This window comes from Nothobranchius furzeri, chromosome 12, assembly GCF_043380555.1.
Source record: "Nothobranchius furzeri strain GRZ-AD chromosome 12, NfurGRZ-RIMD1, whole genome shotgun sequence".
Classification (NCBI taxonomy): Eukaryota; Metazoa; Chordata; class Actinopteri; order Cyprinodontiformes; family Nothobranchiidae; genus Nothobranchius; species Nothobranchius furzeri.
This window is the reverse complement of record NC_091752.1, coordinates 22,914,416-22,938,009: the sequence shown is the minus strand read 5'-3', so window position 1 is coordinate 22,938,009 and position 23,594 is coordinate 22,914,416. Positions and strand designations below refer to the sequence as shown.

General features: G+C 44.3%; 1 protein-coding gene across 1 annotated transcript; it reads left to right on the top strand.

The window, feature by feature from the left end:
• The first annotated feature begins 658 nt into the window (after positions 1 to 658).
• Positions 659 to 3,239, top strand: LOC139062276 (uncharacterized). Its single transcript, XM_070543141.1, has 3 exons — positions 659 to 977; positions 1,065 to 1,310; positions 2,071 to 3,239. The coding sequence occupies exons 2-3, from the start codon at positions 1,144 to 1,146 to the stop codon at positions 2,744 to 2,746; spliced, it is 843 nt and encodes a 280-aa protein (XP_070399242.1). The 5' UTR covers positions 659 to 977; positions 1,065 to 1,143; the 3' UTR covers positions 2,747 to 3,239.
• Positions 3,240 to 23,594: the final 20,355 nt, after the last annotated feature.

The window sequence follows — 23,594 nt, the reverse complement described above, 5'->3', positions numbered from 1 at the left end:
TGCTAGCTAATTAAAAGTCAACAATGTGTTTGTTTGCTGAAATTGTGTCATGATAGTGAGTTAGTTAAAACAAACGTTAATTAAAGTTAAAGCTGATTTTTGATTGCTTTCAAGGGAACTCATTGGGGTCGAGTATCTCTACAACCAAACAGGAGATGTTCTTGAGGACCGCAGAGTGGCAATTGCAGCTTTGGAGACAGAAGACGTAGCTGTGGCAGAAGATGAGGGCTTTGAAGAGTGTGAGGTTTTTGTGGATCTCACAGTTCCCATCTTGGAAACCACGCTCCAGACTCCTCAACCTGCCTGTTCACATGACTTCTTAACATCACCTGCATCTGAACCCTTCCTAGAGATACCAGCTGTGGAAGTTAAACATGCTCCTGTGGATGACCTGGAAGAAAGTGAGTGATGTTCATGCCCAAATATCACATAAATGGGAAAGTCAAGATGGTTTCTTTTATTATGTAAAGTGACATAAGTGACTTTAGAACCAGGTTACTGATTAATTTTGTTCTATAAACCTGTGTCTGAAAGTGTGTGTGTGTATGTGTGTTTAATAAAAGGTTTTGATATTTATGTTTAGCTGCATCTCCATCAAGGCTGCCTGATTTCCACTCTGATGACACTATTCCAGGGACATCAAGGAGACAGGTAAGTTAGATATGATTTGGCTACTTTTGCCCATTTTTTTTTTAATAAGTACGTAACAAACTTATCATTTAGGACTCCGTTGGCCCCGACAACACCGAAGCTTTCACAGCTGTGCAGGATTTGGCTGAAGCACTCTTCAGTCTGAGAGAGCACAGCCTGGCTCTCACCCTTGAAGAGTCCAATAACATTGTTGCTCTTTGGAAGAGATTGTCAGAGCACGACAAGGAGCGCACCGTTTTTTCTCCACGCCACCAAACAACCCTGAACAAAGGCCGTTTTAGAGCAACAAAAAAAATTGTTGCACCAGGCGTGGAGTCGACAAAGCGGTATGTTGGTCACAGCTGTTCAGCCACTGATGCATATTTTTCTACAGATCTTGCCTGAGTCCATTTTTCTTGCCTTTGTCCTCCTAGGTGCTATTCTGGAGCACGCATTCCTGGACAGTGGCCAGATTGCAACCGGATTGTTGAGGCCATTTTTGTCCAGCTCTGCATGGCTTATCCAAACCCAAAGAGAGTGGAAGGTGTGGCATTTTCAAGGTGGACCCTCATCATTCGTGCTTACAAGCACATTAGAGAGTGCATCCTGAACAACATCACCATCATGGAGGAGACGACCATACAGTTGCCAGAAGTCAACAAAACAACCCTCACACAGTGGTGAGTTAAGACTGTGTCATGATGGATAATGATGGACTCAAATTAGCTGACCCAGAGACAAACAGAATAACTTAAAGAAGTTTTATTCACAAGCGAGATACACAAATAGTACTCCCCAGGAGGATCAGTGGGGTAATGATAATTCACTTGGAGTGCTCACTCTGCTGGAGGTACGGTCTGCTCAGGGGGGTGTGAGAGAGAAGGGTGAAGATTAGATGGATCCACAAATTATTTGTAATCTTTAAAGGGGTCAAAGGATGGCTTACAGTGTCCTTGTGTAACCCGGCAGTGGTGGCAGGAATCACCATCGGATTGGAAGAGGGGGTTTCCAGCTGAGATGGGTAGGTAATGCAGTCTTATGCTGCATCAGCGTTCCTCTGGAAGCATGAGTGAACAGAAAGTTAGTTGACTGCAGAGTACTTACCTGAGGGTTTTCTGATTTTACTGTAATGACTAACCAACTGGCCTCTCAGATAAGTAGATGAGACTCAGCTACAGAAACTGGGACTGGTGTCAGGGACTCCTCTGCTGGAGAGAAGATGAAGAAGATGAGAATCAGTAGAGAGAGAAGCAAGCCAACAACTTCATGACTGCTGGGATATGACAAACTATTAACTTCAGTGATAAAATCTGAGTGACTTTAAAAACAGGACAGAATATTTGTTGGTTTGTATTTCACAAACATCACAGAATCTGTAATATCGATAAGAACATTATTCCTTGAAATTAAAATCAGCTATTCTATTTATTTCATATGCAGGTATTGCAGACGCACCCGGACACAGGAGAAAGACATTCTTGAACAGGGCATTCTGGCACCAAAGCCAGCCATTTCCGGTGAAACCAGTCAGCAGTCAGCACCACAGCACAAAGCCATTCAACCTGCTCCATCACACAAACCTTACACCTTCGTCCTTCATCCCGACACGGCTGGAACGGCAAAACTGAAAATCAAAAAGTCAGATAGAGCACAGTGCCCACCTCAGCCTCAGCCACAGAACACAGGACAGTTGTCTGTGGAAATTTTTCCACCAGCAACCTCATCTGGTCCCACCTATTCTGTCCCTTCTTTTATTCCGATCCAGCCACTTCCTCAACCCATCCTGCCACAGTTTATCTGTGCTCCGACTCCCTCTGTGCCAGTGTACCCTGTTGTGGCTGGGCCATCAGCACCTAAAAGCCAGACACCACATGTACCCTACACCACACAGCAGTACAGGAAGAGGAAGGAAAAAGAGGAGCAGGCTGGACTACAGACACGAAAATATGTAAAAAAAACAGACACAATAGTTTGCAAGAAGTGCCAAAAAGAAAGAAAGCCATCCTGCCATAAACAGTATTTTGGGAACTGGTACTGTGAAGAGACTGCAAACCAGTCTTTTGAAGACTGGAGAGCTGAAATGGCTGCACGTGGCTATGGTAAAAAAAAATCTTAAATGTAAATAGCTTCATTTTTTCTGTTTTTGATGTTTGTGTGTTTACTGTTTGTTTTTTAGCCTGTTTGTAAAATAAACAAGTGTGAGTTTTTGTATTTTCTTGTTTTTCTTTAATTAGACTAATCAAAATATGTCCTGTTGGTGTCAAATAGTAAAGGTTCTGGTGAACACAGTACCAGTAAGTTCATATCCTGACAGGGGCAGAAAAAAGGTTTATCTTTGAATTTTATTAAGAAAACTACAGATTGCAGCTCAGAAAGGTTTCTCCTCTCTCTGCTGTGATTTCATTTGCAGATGTAGGAGGACATTGAAACAAAATGAAAGGGCCTGTGTACACTGTTGTGATTTTGAGTTAGAATTAATTGAATTATGGTAGATTGTATTTTATTTTGGTTCAGCCAAGGTGAGTAGATAGATCTGAAAAGGTGGAAATTAATAAACACCTGGAATGAGTATGTTTTCATTGCCATAGAGGGTTTTGAAACTAATTAGAATCAGGGGTTCAGGAAACTTGACATCTTTATTTCAGTGGCATGTAAATAGACTTATATTAAAGCTCATTCATTTATTTTATCAGTTTTTATGCATTTACTTTTGCTTGAAATTTATTTATAAAAACGCCTACATAGTTCACGGAGCATTGTTAATTAAGGTGTCAAGAATGCTCCGAGCGGGACTCGAACCCGCTGCCTCGCACTCAACAGCACACCAAAAATAACTACTACCAAAATCGATTGTGAGACTTATGCACGCAAGCCTTAGCTCAGCTGGGAGAGCGGGTGACTCTCACCCCGGAGGATCCAGGTTCGAGTCCGGGCAAGGAAAATGTAGTAGATGTCATGTTAATTTTTCTTAATTTCAGGTATTTTACAGTTGTGACCGTTCAACTGTCATTAAACGTCCGAATGTTTGCTGGGCAGTGTTTTAAAAAGTGCACATAAGCTAGATGGTTTTAACCATATAAAATTACATTTTTTGTGATACTGGAAAAATACATACTGAAATAAAACTACTGATTGAAAACTTTATGACTGTGGTTGTACAATATATGACTCACTAATACACTGCAAACTCCCTTAGAGTGGGGCTTCCAGAGAGAGAGAGAGAGAGAGAGAGAGAGAGAGAGAGAGAGAGAGAGAGAGAGAGAGAGAGAGAGAGAGAGAGAGAGAGAGAGAGAGAGAGAGAGAGAGAGAGAGAGAGAGAGAGAGAGAGAGAGAGAGAAAAGTTCTTGCCTCATTAATGAATTGTTTATTTTTTTCAGTATTTAATTGACAAATTATCCTTTCAAATAATTAATTGATGAGTTACATAATTGTCCATTTCATAAAGAAACTGCATATCAAGCTTTCATTCAGATGACCTTCAACAGTGCTGCACCCTGCTGAGGGACATCCGAGTAAAACCTTGAGATGGCCATTTTCTGTTCACTAACTTGCTTTAGTAAATCCTTACTTTTGTTAAATAAATCAGTTGTTGAACCCCCACTCCTCTGTTTGGTCTCCTTTCTTATTACAGCCCACCACTTCCAGTCTGGGTTGTAACAATCTGCAGACAGATTTCTGAGTATCTCCTCCTTTACACAGATCCTCACTGAGCCATGTACTGTGAACAAATAGTTTCTCCATGATATTATCCAGCAAGGTCCCGTTTTTGTCAAAACAAGGGTGAGGTAATGAAAAAATAGAAATATTTCATTAAATTAACATTTAAATTATTTATATGCATCATTAAAATAAAAAAAAAACATGTTTTGAAATATATAAAGTGCACCAAACTTGACTCAGTCCATTCAACAATTCTAAATGGACAATTATGTAACTCATCAATTAATTATTTGAAAGAACCCAATACTCAATGCGCTGACGGCCGATTACCGGACACAGCAGCGTTTGAAGCTGATGGCAGCTCGTTAGCAAACATTCACAAACAATTCAGATGCATTTTTGCCTAATTTAAAAACTGACAACGCAAAAAAATAATCTGGTAAGTATAACTCGCTCAATCTGGAGGTAAGTGAAGAAAATTTAGAAAGTTTACAGAACTTTATTGACGGAGTTTTCGAGTTATTTGTTATGGGTCCGAAGAAATCAGCGGGTGAACCTGAAACACCTGGGACGAAGCGGAGCCGCCCTCAGGACTCGCCTGAGGCCTCATCTCCCCGGAAGGACATATTGGAATTATTAGAATCCATAGATAAACGGCTTGTGGGATTTGAGGGGCGTCTTCATCTGCTTGAGGTTCTGCACCAGGAGTTTCAGAACCTCCGCCAGTCCCTGGAATTCAGCCAGGAGCAGGTGGAGCGGCTCGCTGCTGAGAACGCGTCTCTGCGGGAGTCCGTTTCTTCCCTGGAGGAGGGAATGACGCGGATCACCCAGGACAACAAAACTCTGAAGGAGACGGTTTTGGACCTTCAGGCCCGTAGCATGAGGGATAATTTGGTGTTTGCAGGTCTGTCGGAGGAGGTGGGAGGGGCCGAGGACTGCGAACGCACTGTTAAACACTTTCTCCAGACCCAAATGAAGATACCCGAAGAAACGGTAAAAAACATCACCTTCGACCGAGTACATCGCCTTGGAGCTAAAAGAGGGGACAGCAGACAACCTCGTCCCATCGTGGCTAAATTTGAACATTTTAAGCAGAAGGATCTGGTTAAAAGTCACGGAAGAGAGCTCAAAGGCAAAGACTTCAGCGTTAATGACCAGTTTCCTAAGGAAATCCTGGATCGGCGCAGAGTTCTCTTTCTGCTGCGTAAAAAGTTTATCCAAGATGGGAAGAGAGCTGTCATCTCAGTGGATAAGCTTTATGTGGATAATAAACTTTACAAGGAGCGAGGAGTGACAGACTGGCTGTATTAGCCCAACATCAGGTCAGACCATTATTTTTCTTATCAGATTCACTGGGTTTGAGCACGTCAGTAATAAACAGCTGCTAGATCCGTGTTTTAGATGATGAGTTCACCTGTTCATCATCACCTCACACCCCATCACCTTTTCTTTTTAGTTCTTTCTTCTTTTTTAACCTGTTTCTGTATTTTCCTTTCCTCTTTTTATCTGCTTCTTTACACCTGTATGGCACAACCACACAACTTTCCAACACTGCGTCAGACTCCACACACACACACACACGCACACGCACGCACACACACAGACACACACATGCACACACAGACCCACACACACACAGGAACACGCACACACACACACACACACACACACACACACACATACACACACACACACACACACACACATGGATATATTTAAGTCACAACACAATATCATAATTTATGCGTCAAATAATACAACCACAAACACTGTTGAATCCTTATTATTATTTACTTTTCTGTTATTTATTAACATACTATTTTATACATTTAGATACTTATTCCATCTTATTCACATGAAGGCGTCATATTTTAGCTACTCACACACACATCTATGGGTGCACTAAGATTTGTCTCATGGAACGTACATGGAACTGGCTCAAGAGATAAAAGATTAAAGATTTTTGATCAGTTAAAAAGAATGCAAGCAGACGTAATATTATTACAGGAGACTCATAGATCTGCCACATCGGCAGATGAACTTAAAACACCTGAGTTTCCCAGCATGTTCTCTGCCTGCTATAACTCTAGGCAAAGAGGGGTAGCTATTTTAATACACAAAAACATCAATTTCACAGTACTGGACACAGTTTCTGATCCAGAAGGTAGATTTATAATGTTAAAAATAACTATACAGAACCAACGCTTATGTATTGTGAGCATATACTGTCCAAATATTGATGACCCTCCATTCTTTCATAATTTTTTCTCTGTACTCTCCGAACACTTGGACTGTCCACTTATACTTGGAGGTGATTTTAATCTTTGGATGCATTCCTTAGACAGGCTCAGTACAGCTGGGACTCGGCGCAATTGGCAATCCACTTATATAGTTAAACAGTACATGAGTGATTATGGGCTTTGTGATGCATGGCGATCTCTTCATCCTAACCGTAGAGAGTATACTTTTTTCTCACACGTCCATCACTCTCATTCACGTTTGGATTATTTTCTAGTCAGCAGCTCATTGCTGGCTGACATTTCAGACACTGAGATACACCCTATTGTTGTCAGCGACCATGCTCCGGTTTCTTTAACTCTAGTAAACAAGAAAGCAATCCCACCAAGCAAAAACTGGAGGTTTAATACATCACTGCTTAAAGATGAAGGTTTTATAGAATTTTTTAAAAAGGAGTGGGCTTTATATTTAGAACATAATGACCTGCCTGGAACATCAGCATCTATTCTCTGGGAGGCAGGAAAGGCAGTGATGAGAGGTAAAATAATCTCTTTCTCATCACATAAGAAAAAAACAGAAAATAAACGTATCCAGGAGTTAGAAGAAATCATTAAGTCTTTAGAGACATCCACAGAAGAAGAGTTACTGAGCAAATTACGTAAAGCTAAATTAGAACTTCATGGAATTATTGACAAAAAAACACAATTTTTAGCACAAAGACTACGAATAGAAAACTTTGAACATAGTAATAAATCCGGTAAATTTCTGGCCAGCCAATTAAAAATTAATAAAGAGAAAACTACCATATCTGCTGTTAAAGACTCAACTGGGAATATAGTTTATGACCCTGAAAGAATAAACAACACTTTCAGAGACTTTTACCAAACTTTGTACTCACCACAGATAAACCCATCAGATGACGAGATCGATGAGTTCCTTGATAGGATAACACTTCCTAAATTAACAGACAGCCAAGTTGCAGTCCTGGACTCACAACTAACATCAGCAGAGCTCCAGGAAGCCCTTAAATCCATGACTAATGGGAAAGCTCCAGGTCCAGACGGGTTCCCAGCAGAGTTCTACAAAGAATTCTGGACCATTTTGGCTCCAACATTTTTCAGAATGGTGAGGGAAATCGAAGAGAGCGGCAGATTACAGCCAAACATGAACTCAGCCAATATTAGTCTCTTGTTAAAACCAGGCAAAGACCCAGCATTTCCAACCAGCTATCGCCCAATTTCTCTTATTAATGTTGATCTCAAAATAATTTGTAAAGCCCTGGCAAAAAGATTAGAGAAGGTAACCCCCTTCTTAATACACCCTGACCAAACTGGTTTCATAAAGGGTAGACAGTCGTCCACTAATTCGCGTAGATTACTTAATTTGGTAGATTTCTCTTACAGTAGAAATATAGAAACTAGTATATTATCTCTAGATGCAGAAAAGGCTTTTGATAGAGTTAACTGGAAGTTCTTATTTGCAACTTTACATAAATTTGGTTTTGGGAACTTCTTCATAAACTGGCTACAAACATTATACAGTTCGCCAATTGCACGTGTTAGGACGAACGACCAAATATCAGCTAGCTTCTGTCTTCAGAGGGGGACCAGGCAGGGATGCCCACTCTCCCCCTCACTGTTTGCTATCTTTATCGAACCACTAGCAGCAGCAATTAGGCAAACAACAGGTATTAAAGGGATAAAGTGTAATAAAATAGAACATAAGATCAGTCTTTATGCAGATGATGTTTTACTCTTCCTCCAGAATTCTCAATCGTCTCTGTCTCATTCAATAGAACTGATAAACTCTTTTTCAAAAGTTTCAGATTACTCTATAAACTGGTTAAAATCAACAGTTCTACCAATTAATTTCTCTTTTGTCAATTTACTTAATACTCAACTGGAGTCAGGTAATATCACATACCTGGGAATTAATGTCTCTCCCAAGTTAGCAGATCTAACCAAATTAAACTACATCCCACTTTTAAAGAAAGTGGAGGATGATCTTGCTAGATGGAAATCCTTACCAATATCACTGATGGGAAGAGTTGCTACAATTAAAATGATGGTCTTACCCAGAATAAATTACTTATTTTCAATGATCCCAAACAAACCACCAGCTGACTGGTTTAGATCTCTGGACTCCTCAATTACCAAATTCCTCTGGCAGGATAAACCTCCACGAATTAGCTTAAAAACGCTTCAGAAGAGCAAAGACAGAGGAGGACTGGATCTACCCAACTTTTATTATTATTTTTTAGCCAACAGGCTGCAATATATACCAAGATGGTTGCAAGATAACCCATTAGACGAGTCCTGGTTAGATATAGAACAGACACTTTGCAATACGATAGAGCTTTCAGACTTACCATTTATTAGCTCAAGCGTAAGAAAACATGAAGGCTTCAAAAGTATTAGTATCAGCACTTCTCTGACAGCATGGTGGGAGTATCTTAAAATGACAGAGTCTTCACTAGTACCATGCAGACGCACACCTATCTGGAATAATCCTGATATTTTGCAAAATAATAAAATGATGAACCTTCTGGACTGGAAAAATAAAGGAATCCTATACCTGGAAAACATATATGAAGGATTGGACTTCATCCCATTTAATAGAATAGTCTCCCAATTTGGAATAGAAAATAATAGCTTTTTAGAATACCACCAAATCAAATCTGTAGTCAAACAAAAATTTAAGCTCAATAAAATAGAATTACAAACCCCGCCAAGGGTTTTAGACTTCTGCAATCTCAAACCCCCTAAACTACTGTCTAAAGTATATAAGACACTGTCCAAAATAGACGATAGAATAGCAATCCCTATTGAAAAATGGGAGGTGGATCTATCAGTCAGCTTTGACCAGAACTTCTGGTCCCAAACTTGTTTAAAAACTTTTAAAATGATCAGACACCCCAATTTACAATTAATTCAGTACAAAGTTCTACACAGAGTACACTATACAGGTCATCGGATGTTCAAGATGGGGTTTGTGTCGTCTGACATCTGTACACACTGCACAAACAACATTCCTGACAATTACGTTCATGCACTGTGGTCCTGTCCACCTGTCCAGGAATTTTGGGGTAGAGTATGTGAAGACCTGTCAAAGTCTCTGAAATGTCATATCCCAATCACCCCCTCTCTTTGTTTACTGGGAAACCTGGATGATGTCCCGATTGAAAAATCTTTGGTTCACGTGGTTCTGACTGCCATATGCATCGCTAAGAAAACTATCCTCTTGAATTGGAAAAATAGAGAAAATCTCTGCATTAACCAGTATAGAAATCTTTTGTTAGATCATATTGCACTTGATTTAGCCTCTGCTTCCACTTCAAATAAATCTCTCTGGGCTCCTTTGATCGGTTCCATCACATGGCGGTGATGGGGGGCCGTTGATGATGTCCTGCGGGATGATGTGGGTGGGGGGGTGGAGGATCTGAGTTTGGAGTATCTGGATGTTCCCTGGGGATGGGTTCACTGGGGATGTCTGGCACTGGGGGGCCGTTCCCCCCCTCTGGAGGTGCTTGGGTTGCCTCGGGGGGTGTACTGCTGGCGGTTGTGAGTGGAGCCCCTTGGAGGTCTTGGCGGCGGCCATGGGTCACTGCCTGGCGGCTGCATTGCCCCTGGGTGGGTCTGGGTGGGGGCCTGGGGGCTCGGGGTGTTGGGGTGGCCGGCCCCGTGTGGGGATCTGGGCTGGGCCTTGGGGGTCGGGTCCCTACATGTACGCTGCCGGGAAGAAGGCAGGAATACGCAGAAGTACCTGGCCCGGGTTCAGGGGCGTAGGGCAGGCCCTGGCTCCTCTGTTGTCCCATCACAGGGGAGGGGGAGGTCCAGGAGGGGGAGGACCCAACCTTACCTGGATGTCTTATGTCTTATATATTCTGGAAGTTGTGCAAATGCAGGGATGGGCATAGATATTCTGCTGGGGTGGGGCTGGGTCGGCTCCCTCGGGCTCTGTGGGGCTCTGTGATGCTGCTGCTTTGGGCCCTGGCAGGATGGGCTGGGGTCTCCATGCCCTGGGCGGCGGTATGACAACGGAGGTGCCTATTGGGGTCAGTGGGGGAGCTGGCTCCCTGGAGGGCTAAGCCCTACCAGCCATTCCTCCCCATCCCCGTTTATTTCTCTCCTCCTGCTCCCTCACATCATCACACAAACATGCACATAGGACCTTGGGGGGTGGACAAGTCGAGGAGTGCGGGTATGGACCCCATTTCCGCATTCCTGTGGCTTCCTGCCCCCCAATTTTATTTGCACCTTATGCACTTCCACCGACGACATTCCACGCAAACATACACTTAGGGCCTTGGGAGTGAGCACATTCAACGGCACTTGGCAGGGGGAGTTCTCAGCCTCCTCCCGAGTGCCGGTGCCCACTTCGAATTTTAAACTGCATTTAGACACCAAGGGCTGTGGGTGCAAGTAGGGTGGTGCAGTGGCATCAGCTGGCATAGGCCAGAAAATGCCCGCACTGCCCGCTCACCACAGCAATAGAATACACCTCATTAACACACAACACTATGTTGGAGCAGGTGGAGGGAGACCAGGGGGTCTTAGCACACCTCTGTTGTTGCTTGGCTGCCTGGGGCTGGAGACTAGGAGGGAGATCTGGCCGTCTGGTTGGGGTCTGGGGTGGTGGGTTGCTGTGCTCGGCGGTGGGCGGGGGAGCCTGCTCATCAGCACCCCAGCAGAAAGGGTCAAACTCTGGTAACCGGTGGTGGTTGTACCCCATGTGCAGCATTACCGGGACCAGAGTGAATAGGGTGTGTATGGGGAGCATGAATGGGTGTCCGGCGTGTATTTTTGTAAGTCTTTGGTTGTATGTGCATGTGTGAGCATGAGGGAGGGAGTGTGTGACTGTGTTTGTGTATGACTGTATATGTCAGGTGGGGCCTTTGACTCCTCCCTTCTCCTGGGACCTCCTTTGATGATATAGATCTTCGTCTCCCCTCCCCCCTGTCACACCTGGTGTGGGTGTGATGCCTTGGTCTGCCTGAGTGTTCGTGGCTCCCGGGTCAGGGAGTTTAAGATTTTTGGCATCTGCCTGATCAATCCCGGTGGCGGCCTGGGGGGGTCTGGGTCCCTGGGCTCTGCTGGGTCCCCGGCGGGGGTGGTCGCCCCTGGGTCCCGGGTCGCTGGGTCCCGGACTCGGCCGGCTAGGGGGTGGGAGGCTGCGGGCAGGCCTGAGGACTTGCCGCTGATATCTCCCGGGGCTCTGCCGGCTGCTGATTGTGGCCCCCCGGGGCGATCCTCTGTGCCTCTCGAGGGGGGCGGGGGCCTTTCTGGTTGCGGGCTCCTTGGGGTTCCTGTGTTCTGGGGCAGCGCCTGGATCTCTGGGACTTGGAGCTCCCCCCCGTCTCCTACGCGTCTTTGGGGGGCAGATCTGTGGTCCCTCACACTCTCTATTGGACGCTCCTATAGATAAACCTTACATAAACAAGCGCGTGTACACACACAGGTGCTCACATGGTGCTCTCATAAGTATGGGCTTGGGCACGTTCAACACATGTCTTAAGACTATGGTGGGCACTCAATGCACTGTGGTATATTATCGTGTGACTGTTTAGTTAAACAATGATTGATTATATATTTCTTCATCAAGTTGACGCAGTGATAGCTTGATTTTGTTATATTGGTGTTGTGTCCCATTTTTTTGTTATGTTTTGCTTTTTTCTCGTCTCATTTTGCAGGTCTAGAAGCAGACTCTTGTTCATTATTGTTTATTTTTGTTGAATCCCCCCCCCACCTAACCCCCTCTCTCCCCACCTTTTCTCTTTTCCTTTCTCTTTCACCTCTGTCTCCGTGTCTGGTCGAAATTACAAAGCATTCAAAAACAATAACAATAAAGTTTTAAATATCAGGTGCGACATTAAAAGCAGACTCTTTGATGCTCCACCTGAGACATTAAAAGCAGATGCTCTGATGCTCCACCTGAGAGTAAAACTGTAAGGCTTGTTACCAGCATTCAGACATCAATTCTGCTTGCTTCACAGCCAGACAGGACACGTTAAAAAAAAAATTAATTATTTGAAAGGATAATTTGTCAATTAAATACTGAAAAAAATAAACAATTCATTAATGAGGCAAGAACTTCTCTCTCTCTCTCTCTCTCTCTCTCTCTCTCTCTCTCTCTCTCTCTCTCTTTCTCTCTCTCTCTCTCTCTCTCTCTCTCTCTCTGGAAGCCCCACTCTAAGGGAGTTTGCAGTGTATTAGTGAGTCATATATTGTACAACCACAGTCATAAAGTTTTCAATCAGTAGTTTTATTTCAGTATGTATTTTTCCAGTATCACAAAAAATGTAATTTTATATGCTTAAAACCATCTAGCTTATGTGCACTTTTTAAAACACTGCCCAGCAAACATTCGGACGTTTAATGACAGTTGAACGGTCACAACTGTAAAATACCTGAAATTAAGAAAAATTAACATGACGTCTACTACATTTTCCTTGCCCGGGCTCGAACCTGGATCCTCCGGGGTGAGAGTCACCCGCTCTCCCAGCTGAGCTATGCCAGCAACTACTGAACATCAGACTTTTTTATATAGATAGAGGGTAAAGTGCGGGGTGAACTAACCAATCAGAGGACAGACAAGATCTGCCACAGGCCACGCCTCCAGAGTGCCAAAAGCCCTTACAGCCGAGCGAGCAGGAGTCAGAAACCGAGCGCGCAGAGAGGCTGCCGAGCGCGCACAGAGGCTGCCGCGCGCGCACGTTTTCCTCTGCCTTGTGCTCGTTGACAACGCGCGCACGCAGGTTTGTCACTTGTGCACATCCTTGTGCACTCACAGACACAGTTTGCTCCCTCTCTGTGCACAAATGACCTCTCACCATGTATATTTTCGCTCGCGAGTCCCGTTCACACGCGCGCGAGTCCCGTTCACACGCGCGCTGCCATGTATATTTGCGCTCGCGAGTCCCGTTCACACGCGCGCTGTGGACCCAATGCGCGTGCACGGGTTGTGGCACGCTTTAAACGCCATACAAAATGTCGTAGGGGAGTGTAACCGTGGTGGCTGTGGATAATGGGATACACAGAGTGATTGCTTGGGTTAGATAGAGAAAATCAGAGTTACAAGGAGGTGAGGGGGATGGAAGAGGTAGGGATCGCTTGTGCCGGTCAATAGGTGGTGGAGGATGGGCCGTTGGTGTTAGCGGGGTAGGCTTAGGGGATGAGGGTGGCAAGAGTGATAAGGGGAGATCATTGCAGAGGAACAAAATAGCCAATGGGATACATAGCAGGATAACAGTGAGAAGTAGGATCAGGAGACGCTGTCTGCACGTGAGGATGGGTGGGAATGGCCAGGACATAATTAGGCTTATAAAGGTGTTAATTTAAGAAATTGTAAGGGTTATAGCTGCTGTAATCAGTGCCAGAGAACGCACTATATGCTAAAATTGCTTTTGTTACCAAATCTTCTAGGTCAGTGAAATCGCGAAAGTATCTGTCGTTCCACAACCCCAACCTGCTGTCCCTGTATGCCAACCGGTTTAGTTTACTTGGATACCAGACTATTGGAAAGGATTCTCGTTGAATTATGTTACCCTCAGAATCTTCTTCCGGCCAGGACAAATGAGTGATCAGAATGTACATTAAGTTTGTAGAAATGCAATGAGCGCAAACATATATCTAATACTAAACAGGTAAATGAGTAATAATAAAAATGAGTAGTGAGTATAAAATATAATCCTTGTAAAATAAATGAGGGTGTGAAATAGAACCCAGATAAAATAAATGGAGGGTGTTAAATATAACCCTTCTAAAATAAATGAGGGTGTCAAATAGAACCCTTGTAGAATGTTCATAGGGTGGTTACTTCTTCCCCCTGTTGAGGTCCCTTCACTGGCTCCAGGCAGCTGCAGGGGGTGATGATGTCAAGATTCTCGTCCTGCAGGATGTGATGGTAGCTTGGCACGCTACCTCGTCCCGCAGAATTAGTAGTTTGGCACGCTACTGTAGTCAGCTACTTCTCTTCCTGGTTTTCTTTTTTTTTTTTTTTTTTGAATCCTTTTTATGGTTAGGCAGATGTCAGCTGCTTCTCGTCCTGGTCCTTAGGTACTTTTCTGGTCAGGCAGATGTCGGCTGCTTCTCTTCCAGGTTAGGCTCCTCCCTCTGTGACAGGTTTTCTTGGACCTCGGTCAGGGTGCGGTGTGGCTCCTCCGCAGCAGCACACTGGGTCCAATGGTACCAGGAGTCTCCTTTGCCGTCCAGCCGGACAGCGTGTGACGTCCTCTCCGTGATCCTGTAGGGTCCGGTCCACCTCGGTTCCGTCCACTTCCTTTTGGTGACTTTCAGCAGGACCCAGTCTGTCCCAGGTTGTGGAGATGGGGCATCTGTGGTGGTACGATCAGCCTTAACCTGTAACGAGAACTGAGAGACAAGACTATGCAACAGATTATAATATGACCTTGAGTCGAGGGAGTCAGTCAAGTCAGCAGTCAGAGGTAGTTTTGTGGTGGGTCCTGGAAACGGCCGTCCAGTCTGTAGTTCAAAGGGAGTGAACCTTGTGGTTTTGTTAACTGAGCTCCGTGTGGACATCAGAGCAAGGGGAAAAGCATCTAACCAAGTTAATTTGGTCTGTGCACAGATTTTAGCCAATTTGACCTTTAGCGTTTGATTCATCCTTTCCACCTTTCCCTGGGACTGAGGATGATACACTGAACCAAACTTGTGTTTCAGTCCCAGCATGGTTTCAACCTCTTGTAGATCTTTGTTCTTAAAATGTGTCCCATTGTCCGATCTGATTTTTTCCGGAAACCCGTGTTGGGGAATGTAATGATTGATCAGACATTTGATGACTGTTTTGCTGTCTTCTTTTTTCGCAGGCCAAGCCTCCGGCCATCCAGTGTAGGCATCTACACACACTAGGAGATACCTGTAGCCTTTTACCCTGTCAATCATATCTGTGAAATCTATGATTATCTCTTTTCCAGGGCATGTTGGTATTGGAAATTGACCTTGGATTGGTTTCAGGGTAGGTCTAATGCCAAACTGAGTACACTCTGTACAAGTTTTAACCAAATATCTGGCCATGTCTGTTAGGTATGGATGCCACCAGGGGGACAAATTTCTCCTCATCTGTGCTACACCAACATGTCCAACACCATGTGCTTCTTCCATTGCTGTTTGCCTGATGCCAGGTGGTAGTATGGGTCTACCATCTGGACTTCTCCAAACATCTGTGTTAGTTGCACCTCTTGCCAACCATAAAGTTTTTTCCTGTGCTGAGGCTTGATCTTGCATGTCTTTCAGTGTTTCTTTTGTGATGGATATTCTAGGATCAATGCTTTTTTCAACAGTTACTGTTTCAACCACTAGGTTATATACAGGAAGATATTCAGCTGTTATCTTGGCAGCCCTATCTGCCTCCTGATTTCCCTTAGATACAAAGTCAGAGCCCTGACTATGTCCTTTGCATTTTATCACTGCCACTTCTGCTGGAAGGAATAAAGCTTCTGCTAGTTCCCTCATCTCAGACTCATGTCTTATGGGTTTTACCCCAGCAGTCACAAAGCCAGCTCTCAACCACTGTTTCAATTCAACATGCACGGCTCCTACAGCATAAGCTGAGTCACTGTAAATATTTACTTTCTTCCCTGTGCTCATTTTGAGAGCGGCAATAATAGCTAACACTTCTGCTCTCTGTGCTGACTGTTGTCCTTTCAGCTTTTCCGCTCCTGCAGTGAACCACTCGCCTGTAGGGAGTTGCTCTACTACTGCCCATGCAGCTTTTAATCCATCATTGTCATCTCTGTAGCAGCAGCCATCTGTGAACCAGTTCTTATCAGGGTTTTGTAGTGGGATTGCACTTAAATCTGGTCTGACTTTTTCTTCTTTTGCTGTTCTTTGTTCGCACGAATGAGGCTCCCCATTACCCATGTGGTCTGCCATGTTTATCCCTTCATGTGTGTAGGTGATGTGTGGGGCCTCTAGGATCTTACTGATTTTTCTTTGTCTTAGTGGGGTCATGGTGAAAGCTTGTGATGTAATGTAAGCCACTACACTGTGTGTTGTTAGTACTTTCAGAGGATAGCCCATTACAATGTGTGCTGTTTTTTGTAAAATTTTTGCAAGGCCTGCTACATGCTGTGTGCAAGGTGGGTGTCTTTTTTCCATGTTGTCTAGCATGACACTTATGTACATCAAGACTTGTCTCTGACCTCCCCCTTTTTTCTGGAACAGAACTCCATTCACATGAGTTTCTGATCCAGAAACATCAAGAAAAAATGTAGAGTTGTAGTCTGCAGTAGCTAAATCACTAGCAGTGGAGAGTTGTTGTTTGAGTTTTATGAAAGCTTCTTCTGCTGGAATAGTCCAGTTCAGGTGAGCTGTGAGCTGACGCATCCCAAAAGGTGCTATAAGAGCACGTAGTGGGGCAGTGAGACCAACATAGTTAGGGATGAAGTGTCTACTGTAGCCTGTCAGGCCTAGGAAAGATAACATGTCTTTGACTGTTTCAGGTTTAGAGTGATGGAGAATGGAGTTTCTGTGATCTGGTGACAATGACACACCAACTTGTGAAACCATCCTGCACAAAAATGACACTTGTTTCCTGGCTATCTGAAGTTTGGACCGGCTGACCTTAAATCCAAGCCTGGCCAAATGAGTTAGTAATGTTTGAGTAGCTTGCAGACAGGAGCCCGCAGAGGGCGCTGACAAGAGCAAATCATCAACATACTGCACTAAAACACAGTCATCAGGTAGGGGGCATGTGTCTAGGAGCTGACGCAAACATTGGTTGAACAAACCAGGTGACAGGGTGAACCCTTGTGGCAAACGCGTGTATCTGAATTGCTGCCCTCTGAATGTGAAAGAGAAAATGTCCCTCAGAGACTCATGAAGTGGGAGACAAAAGAATGCATTTGCTAAATCTATGCAGGAAAACCATGCATGTGAAGGTGGTAAGTTTGTCAGAGCCACATATGGGTTAGGGACGGGAAGTGAGTCTGTGTTAAGTAGGGCGTTTATACGACGCAGGTCATGAACCATTCGATATTTACCAGTATTTTTCTTTTCTACAGGTAAAATCGGAGTGTTCCATTCTGACATGGATGGTTCCAACACCCCTGCCTGCAACAGGCCATTGATGGTGTCTGCTATCCCCTCTTCAGCATATGGTTTGTGTGGGTATTGTGGAACCCACAGGGGAGCATGATCTTTTAGGTGAAAGGTCACAGGTGGGATGGACACCAACCCAACATCAGTGGGGCCTGTTGACCACAGGGAGGTGGGAAGCGAGTCTAACATTGTTAGAGCATCAGGGTGATCGGTTCGTTCACGGCCATGAGATCTGCTAATTGTTTCTTGTTGTAAATGTGTTGAATTAGTACAAACCGCAGTGATTTTAAATGTCTGAGTCGAGTCTGAATACGACACTTGTGGAAGAGGAGTTGAACGCCAATCAGTCGTTGCTAGGGAACGTTTAACCATCCCTCCTAGTTCTTTTGCCTGATGGGCTGGATGTAAAGCAAGAGAGACATGAGGTACTGCCTCATCTTCCATCATGTACCATGCCAATTGTTCTTGGGTTAGGTTGGCTGCAGCAGCCACACCTTCTGGTGCAGCATAAATATCTGTTGTTTGTACACACCATTGCTGTCCCTCTAAATGATTTTGGAAGGCTTCTTTGTACCAAACTGAATCATGTCTGTCATAGAATAATGTTAGGTGAGGAGGGTCAGGGGGAGAAACATAAGGATGGACCTGAGTCAGCCAGGGTTTCCACTGCTGGTACAGAGTCATTAAGCCAGGAGTGTCCTTGGTTTCTGTGTCCAACAGAGCCCAATAAATCTCAGCACAGTCTGATATGTCAGGCAGTTTTTGGGCCAAGTACATGCCATCACTGGCTTCTCCGGTGCAGGGCAAAATAGTCCCTTCTGGCAGAGTGACAGTAAGTCCCGTAGGTCCACACAAAATGGTGGCTCCCAGCTTGATGAGATCTCTTCCTAGTAAGTTGACTGGAACTGTTGGTGAACAGACGAAGCTGTGCAGTACTGTCTGGTTTCCCACCGTAGTTGGGAGTGGCAGGGAGAAAGGCAGAGTTTGTTGTTCCCCAGAGAAGCCCGTAACTGAGATAGTGCGCGTAGATGTTTTAGAGGGCGGCACAGTTTGTATGGTGGAGCAGGTGGCACCAGTGTCAACCAAAAAAGGTTGATGTTGTCCATCTACAGTTATTGACAGCAGGGGGTCTGCCGTGGCTCCCTGACCGTCGGAGTTTCTCTGTGGGGCGTCCTATTGTCTTGGACCACCCTCCCACTGTTCCCAGCCCATCATTGGCATCTGGGTGTGGGGTCCTGTAGGCCCTCCTCGTCCTGAAAAGGTGCCTCTGCCTTGACCTTCCTTTTGTGGGCTGTATGGCAAAGGGCAGTTCCTGTACCAATGTCCTGGTTGACCACAGTTAAAGCAAATGTCTTGAGCACGTGGTCCCCCTTTGCTGCCCACTGGCCTCCACTGTCCCCTTCCCCTGAAACCGCCTCTGGTTCGACCAGCAAAAGGTGGTCGCTGGGCAGCGTATGGGTTGGGTGTGTTTACATATGGCCCTGAATATTGTGGCTGTGGCTGCCCTGAATATGGTGGCTGCGGCTGCCAAGCTATAGATGAAACCTGATCAGGAAGTGTCTGCTGTGGTGGGGGTGTGGCTGTGGACGCAACCATTTGTTTCTTAACCTTGTCCCCCTTTTCACCTAAAGTCTTTTTTGCGGCTTGTAATTGGACCCTGAGCAATTGTTTCTGTAAATCTTCTAAGTTATCAGAGTCTTTTTCTTCCTTTACCTGCATTTTATTAAGGTTAAAAATAAGATGTTTTTTCCATTTGCTAAAATCACAATCCTGCAAATCAGGGTTGTCTTCCATTTTATGAGTCACCGAATCAGGGACTCCTTTCAGGACTGCATTTTTAAACCACATGCTGCTCGTGCCCCGTTTGGATGGGTGTTGGCCAGTTTGGGCCACCCAGGTGTCAATGGCTTGGTTCAGGTGAATTGAAGGATTTTGTTTAGCATCCCATTTAAATTTGCACATTGAGCTGCTATCTTTTAGTGGAAACATCTTTCTGACAGCTGGGCCTAATTGGGCTATCACTCTACCGAGAGGTACAGAATTAGAATCACGAGTTGTGCCAGCATCCTTTTCTAAGGCCTCCGCCTGTGAGCGTGACATGCATCTAGTGATTACTGCTCTGAAGTCTCCCAATGCAAGATCCTGTCCAGCAGTGAGGGTGTCAAAGTCTGAGAGCCAAGTGTTTCCACCCTCCTGTATGTCTGGTAATTTATCTATTAAAGCCTGTATGTCCCCAAGGGAATACGGCTGATAGACTTTCTGGGCGTTGGGTTTGTTCTGCACCAGGGGTAATTGGTAAGTGGGTGGTCCCATGGACCTAGTGTGTCTTCTTTCTGGCTCTGGGGATGGAGGGTGGGAAAGCAAATCCCCTTCTCCCCCACACTCTTCCTTAGAGGGCGGCTTCTGCCATTCCTCCTCTAGGAGAGATTCATGACTCTGACTGGCTGCTGGAGGGAGATCAGATGATTCATGTCCCACCAGAACCATCTTAACCACTACACTTCTGTTAGGGTCTTCCTGCTCTTCACCCTTTAACTGAGAGGATGCAAAAATTGGTGTTGGCTTTTGTTCAGGTGCTTTAGGCCATACTTGTGGGCAGTTTGCCCAAGGCGCTGGAGGGGGAGCATGGGAGCTCATCCCCGTGCTGTAGTCAGGAGCGACCAGGCCCTGACTGAAGTAGGGAGTAGTGAACTGTTTCTGTGAGTTATCTATTTCCTGACGTTTTGCTCTTAATTCGAACGGCGCAGCTGGGTTGTTCGCAGACGGAATGCTGTTTAATGTTTCATTGCTTCTCAGATAAGGATTATGTGTCTCAGGGGCTGTGGGACTGACTTTAACGTCTGATCCTGAGGTCATAGTTACACTTGACCACTCACTCTCATTATCAAGTGGGACTTCAGGCTGAATGTCCAATGTACCGCTTGTAACTTTAATTAATGGATACATTCCAGCTGTCGGAGCAGTAGAAGAGTAAGGAGGTGGATGCTCCTTTTTTACGCGCTTCATATTAGGTCTGGCGGTGTTCCATAACATTATCCACTGCATGTATTTACTCATACGAGCTGCCTGCCTGTCAACCTCACTTTTTGCTTTCTTCCTTGTCAACATTCCAGCTTCCCTCAGAGTCTCTGCAGCCTCCTGCCTTTTCTCTCTCGCTTCTGCAGCTTTTACTTCCCAGATCCTGCTCCAATTACCTCTGCTGTTAACATCTACTCCTTTTTCCTTCATCGCCTTTTCTGCTGACTTTCTCAATAAAACCTTATTTCTCGTAGCTTCAACCGGGCTGCTTGTCAAATTTATTACAGTCTCCATACAAGCTAATTGTTCTCCCAGTGTACTCAGAATGTCATCAGATCCCCACCCATCATCCTCCGTTCCACAAACATGTTCTTTTTCCATCATTCTGTTAGTATGTTGTATGTTGCTGATTTTTGGTGACAATTTGGACTGACGAGGGGTTTAGCCCATAGGGGGCTCTAGCTCACCAGTATTGATTAGTGAGACAGCGCCAATGACCTCTGTGGTATTTCCTTCTTCAACCTGTGTTTCAGGTGAGGAAATCTTGCCTAGAGCATCCACAAGGGCGCGCTGTATTTCTCTCACTTACACATACAATTTGTTAGTACAGTTCATTCATTCGTTACCCGTCTTCACTGCGGAGGGTGTGGTGGTCTCCGCTTATTCAACTAATCCCTATTAGTTGTGATATGAAAAAATCTATGTGTTTTTACACTTATCCTTACTATCTGCGCTGTGAGTGCAGATGATATGTTCGCTAAGCCTAAAGAGACTTATTCACTCTCATTTGGAGTTTATCTGTCTCTTTTATTATGTAATTCAAGTTAATCAGTCAGCTCCATCTGTTTTACCGACAAAGCTGATTGAGACTTGACATTCATACAGCGTGTTTTCTAACTATAACGTGTGTTTTGTGTCAAAAAAATACAGTTTCATATCCACATTGCTTATTTCATGCAGAAACAGCCAAAAACATTGCTCATTTTTACGCAGAAACAGCCAAAAGCACTACTCACTTCACGCAGAAACAGCCAAAAACATAGCGCATTTTATGCAAAAACGATCAAAAACATTTTTCTCATCTCATACAAAAGGTCCTTGACCTTTAAAATCTAGGGAGCTCTCTTTAGCCTCCCCTGCCCTTAACCCGAACCAGGTCCTCGACCTGTACTTTAGGGAGCTCTCTTTAGCCTCCCAGGGCCTCAACACAAACCAGGTCCTCGACCTGTGGACTTTTAGGGTTCCCACACCTATGGACTCTTTCGCCAAGCTCTTATATAACCTCGTTATATATTCTATTCGCTCGTCAGCAAATAGTGTGGTCAGCCACGACCTGGAAACGGAACTTTAGGGCTCTTCTAATAACCCTGGGCCACCATCCCTTCTTCTGTACTATTTCCTTATCTCATTTACCATTAAACCATTAGAAAAATCTTCATTTCATTTCACCATTAAACCATTACAAAAAATCTCTTATTCTTCTGCACTTGTCTCCACTTTCTTCTCCAACTATTATTTTAGGACCACAGCTACTATGATTCTGGACACAAAGGCTTTGGATAAATCCAATGAGCAGATTTTAGAAAATAAGGCCTGCTTACCTTAGTTTTTCACCGCGGTGTTTTTGTGCCAAGATCGTTCGCTGGGTCAGCTGGTCGAATCGTCCTCCAAAAACTCCTTTTTCTTCAAAAAGAAAAAATCCTGTTCGTGACGCCAAATTTTGTTGGTCCTTTCTTCTGTTAGACCAAGCACGGGTACGGAGAAGATGGAGTTAAACACCTTTTGAGTTGGTAGAAATGAGGAGACAAATGATCAGAGGAGTCCAGTCACTGTTTCACCGCTCGAGAGGGGGAGAGCCCTTTTGCAGCAGGTCCCGCGACCTGCTCTTGCCAGCTGCTTTGGACAGACTCTCCGCCGTTCTGCTGAAAACGGCTGATTTTTATTGAAGATTACAGGAATGTTACATACGTAGTTTGCCATGTACATACGTCAATGATTATGACAGGTAAAGAATAACAGCCTTGTTAGCAGCTTGAGATTACCAGGAACATCCTGATACATTCATGACAGGAGAAGATACATTCACTGGTACAGAGAGGAGCTGGAATGTGCTCGCTCCCTACAAGGTTGCAGAACAGAACATGCTGCTGTAAATCTTTGTGTAGAGGCCTTGAGTATCTGAGCAAGTGTACATATCACAGAGTAATACAAATGAGCTTAAAAGGTAAATATATAAAAGAAGCTTATAAGGTAAATACATATATTTTCAGTGACAAGGCAGAGGCTCTGTCTGGGCCAAAACCTTACACCGAGTACTTGCTGAAGATGACACGATTAAACTGGACTCCGACGGGGGAATTTAAATATAAAGGCGATGTGCAGAAAGGATCACACATCCTTGACTTGATTAAAAACATCAGCAACCCGTTAAAAAAACATCCACAATCAGAACCGACGGGTTGGATTCATTTCCTAAAAACTCTGGTAGAAAAAAATGTACCCTTATCTATTGTGTCCAATCCGCTAGCTAGACGTCAGATTACGCAACTCAGGAACGAAGGGGGTGTGCTTACGGCTTCTGAAGCCTGTGTTTTGAAGAAGAAGAAAAGACCAAGGAGAGATATCATTTTATCACCAAGTTGGACCGATCTCCCCACTTTGAAGAAATGGATCAGCTTTCCCCCTTAACTCTATTGTTTGTTCAATAAAACTTTATTCAAAAAACAAATTTCACAGTCCGTGACATTCTTTAAACATTTCAAGAGTACAATTCATCTGTGTAAAATATAAATCATGATGTTTGATACAATTTGAACATTTTTTAACAAAATGATAAACCATAGCATCATTCTTATCTACATTTTTATGATATTTAGACATAATTTGTTTCAGAGAAAGTCCACAAGCCTTATGACACAGGAAAAAAACACAATGCTGGCCGCAACAGTCGGTTGCAAAACTCTGTAGCTGATGATCTTGATATTGTATTCG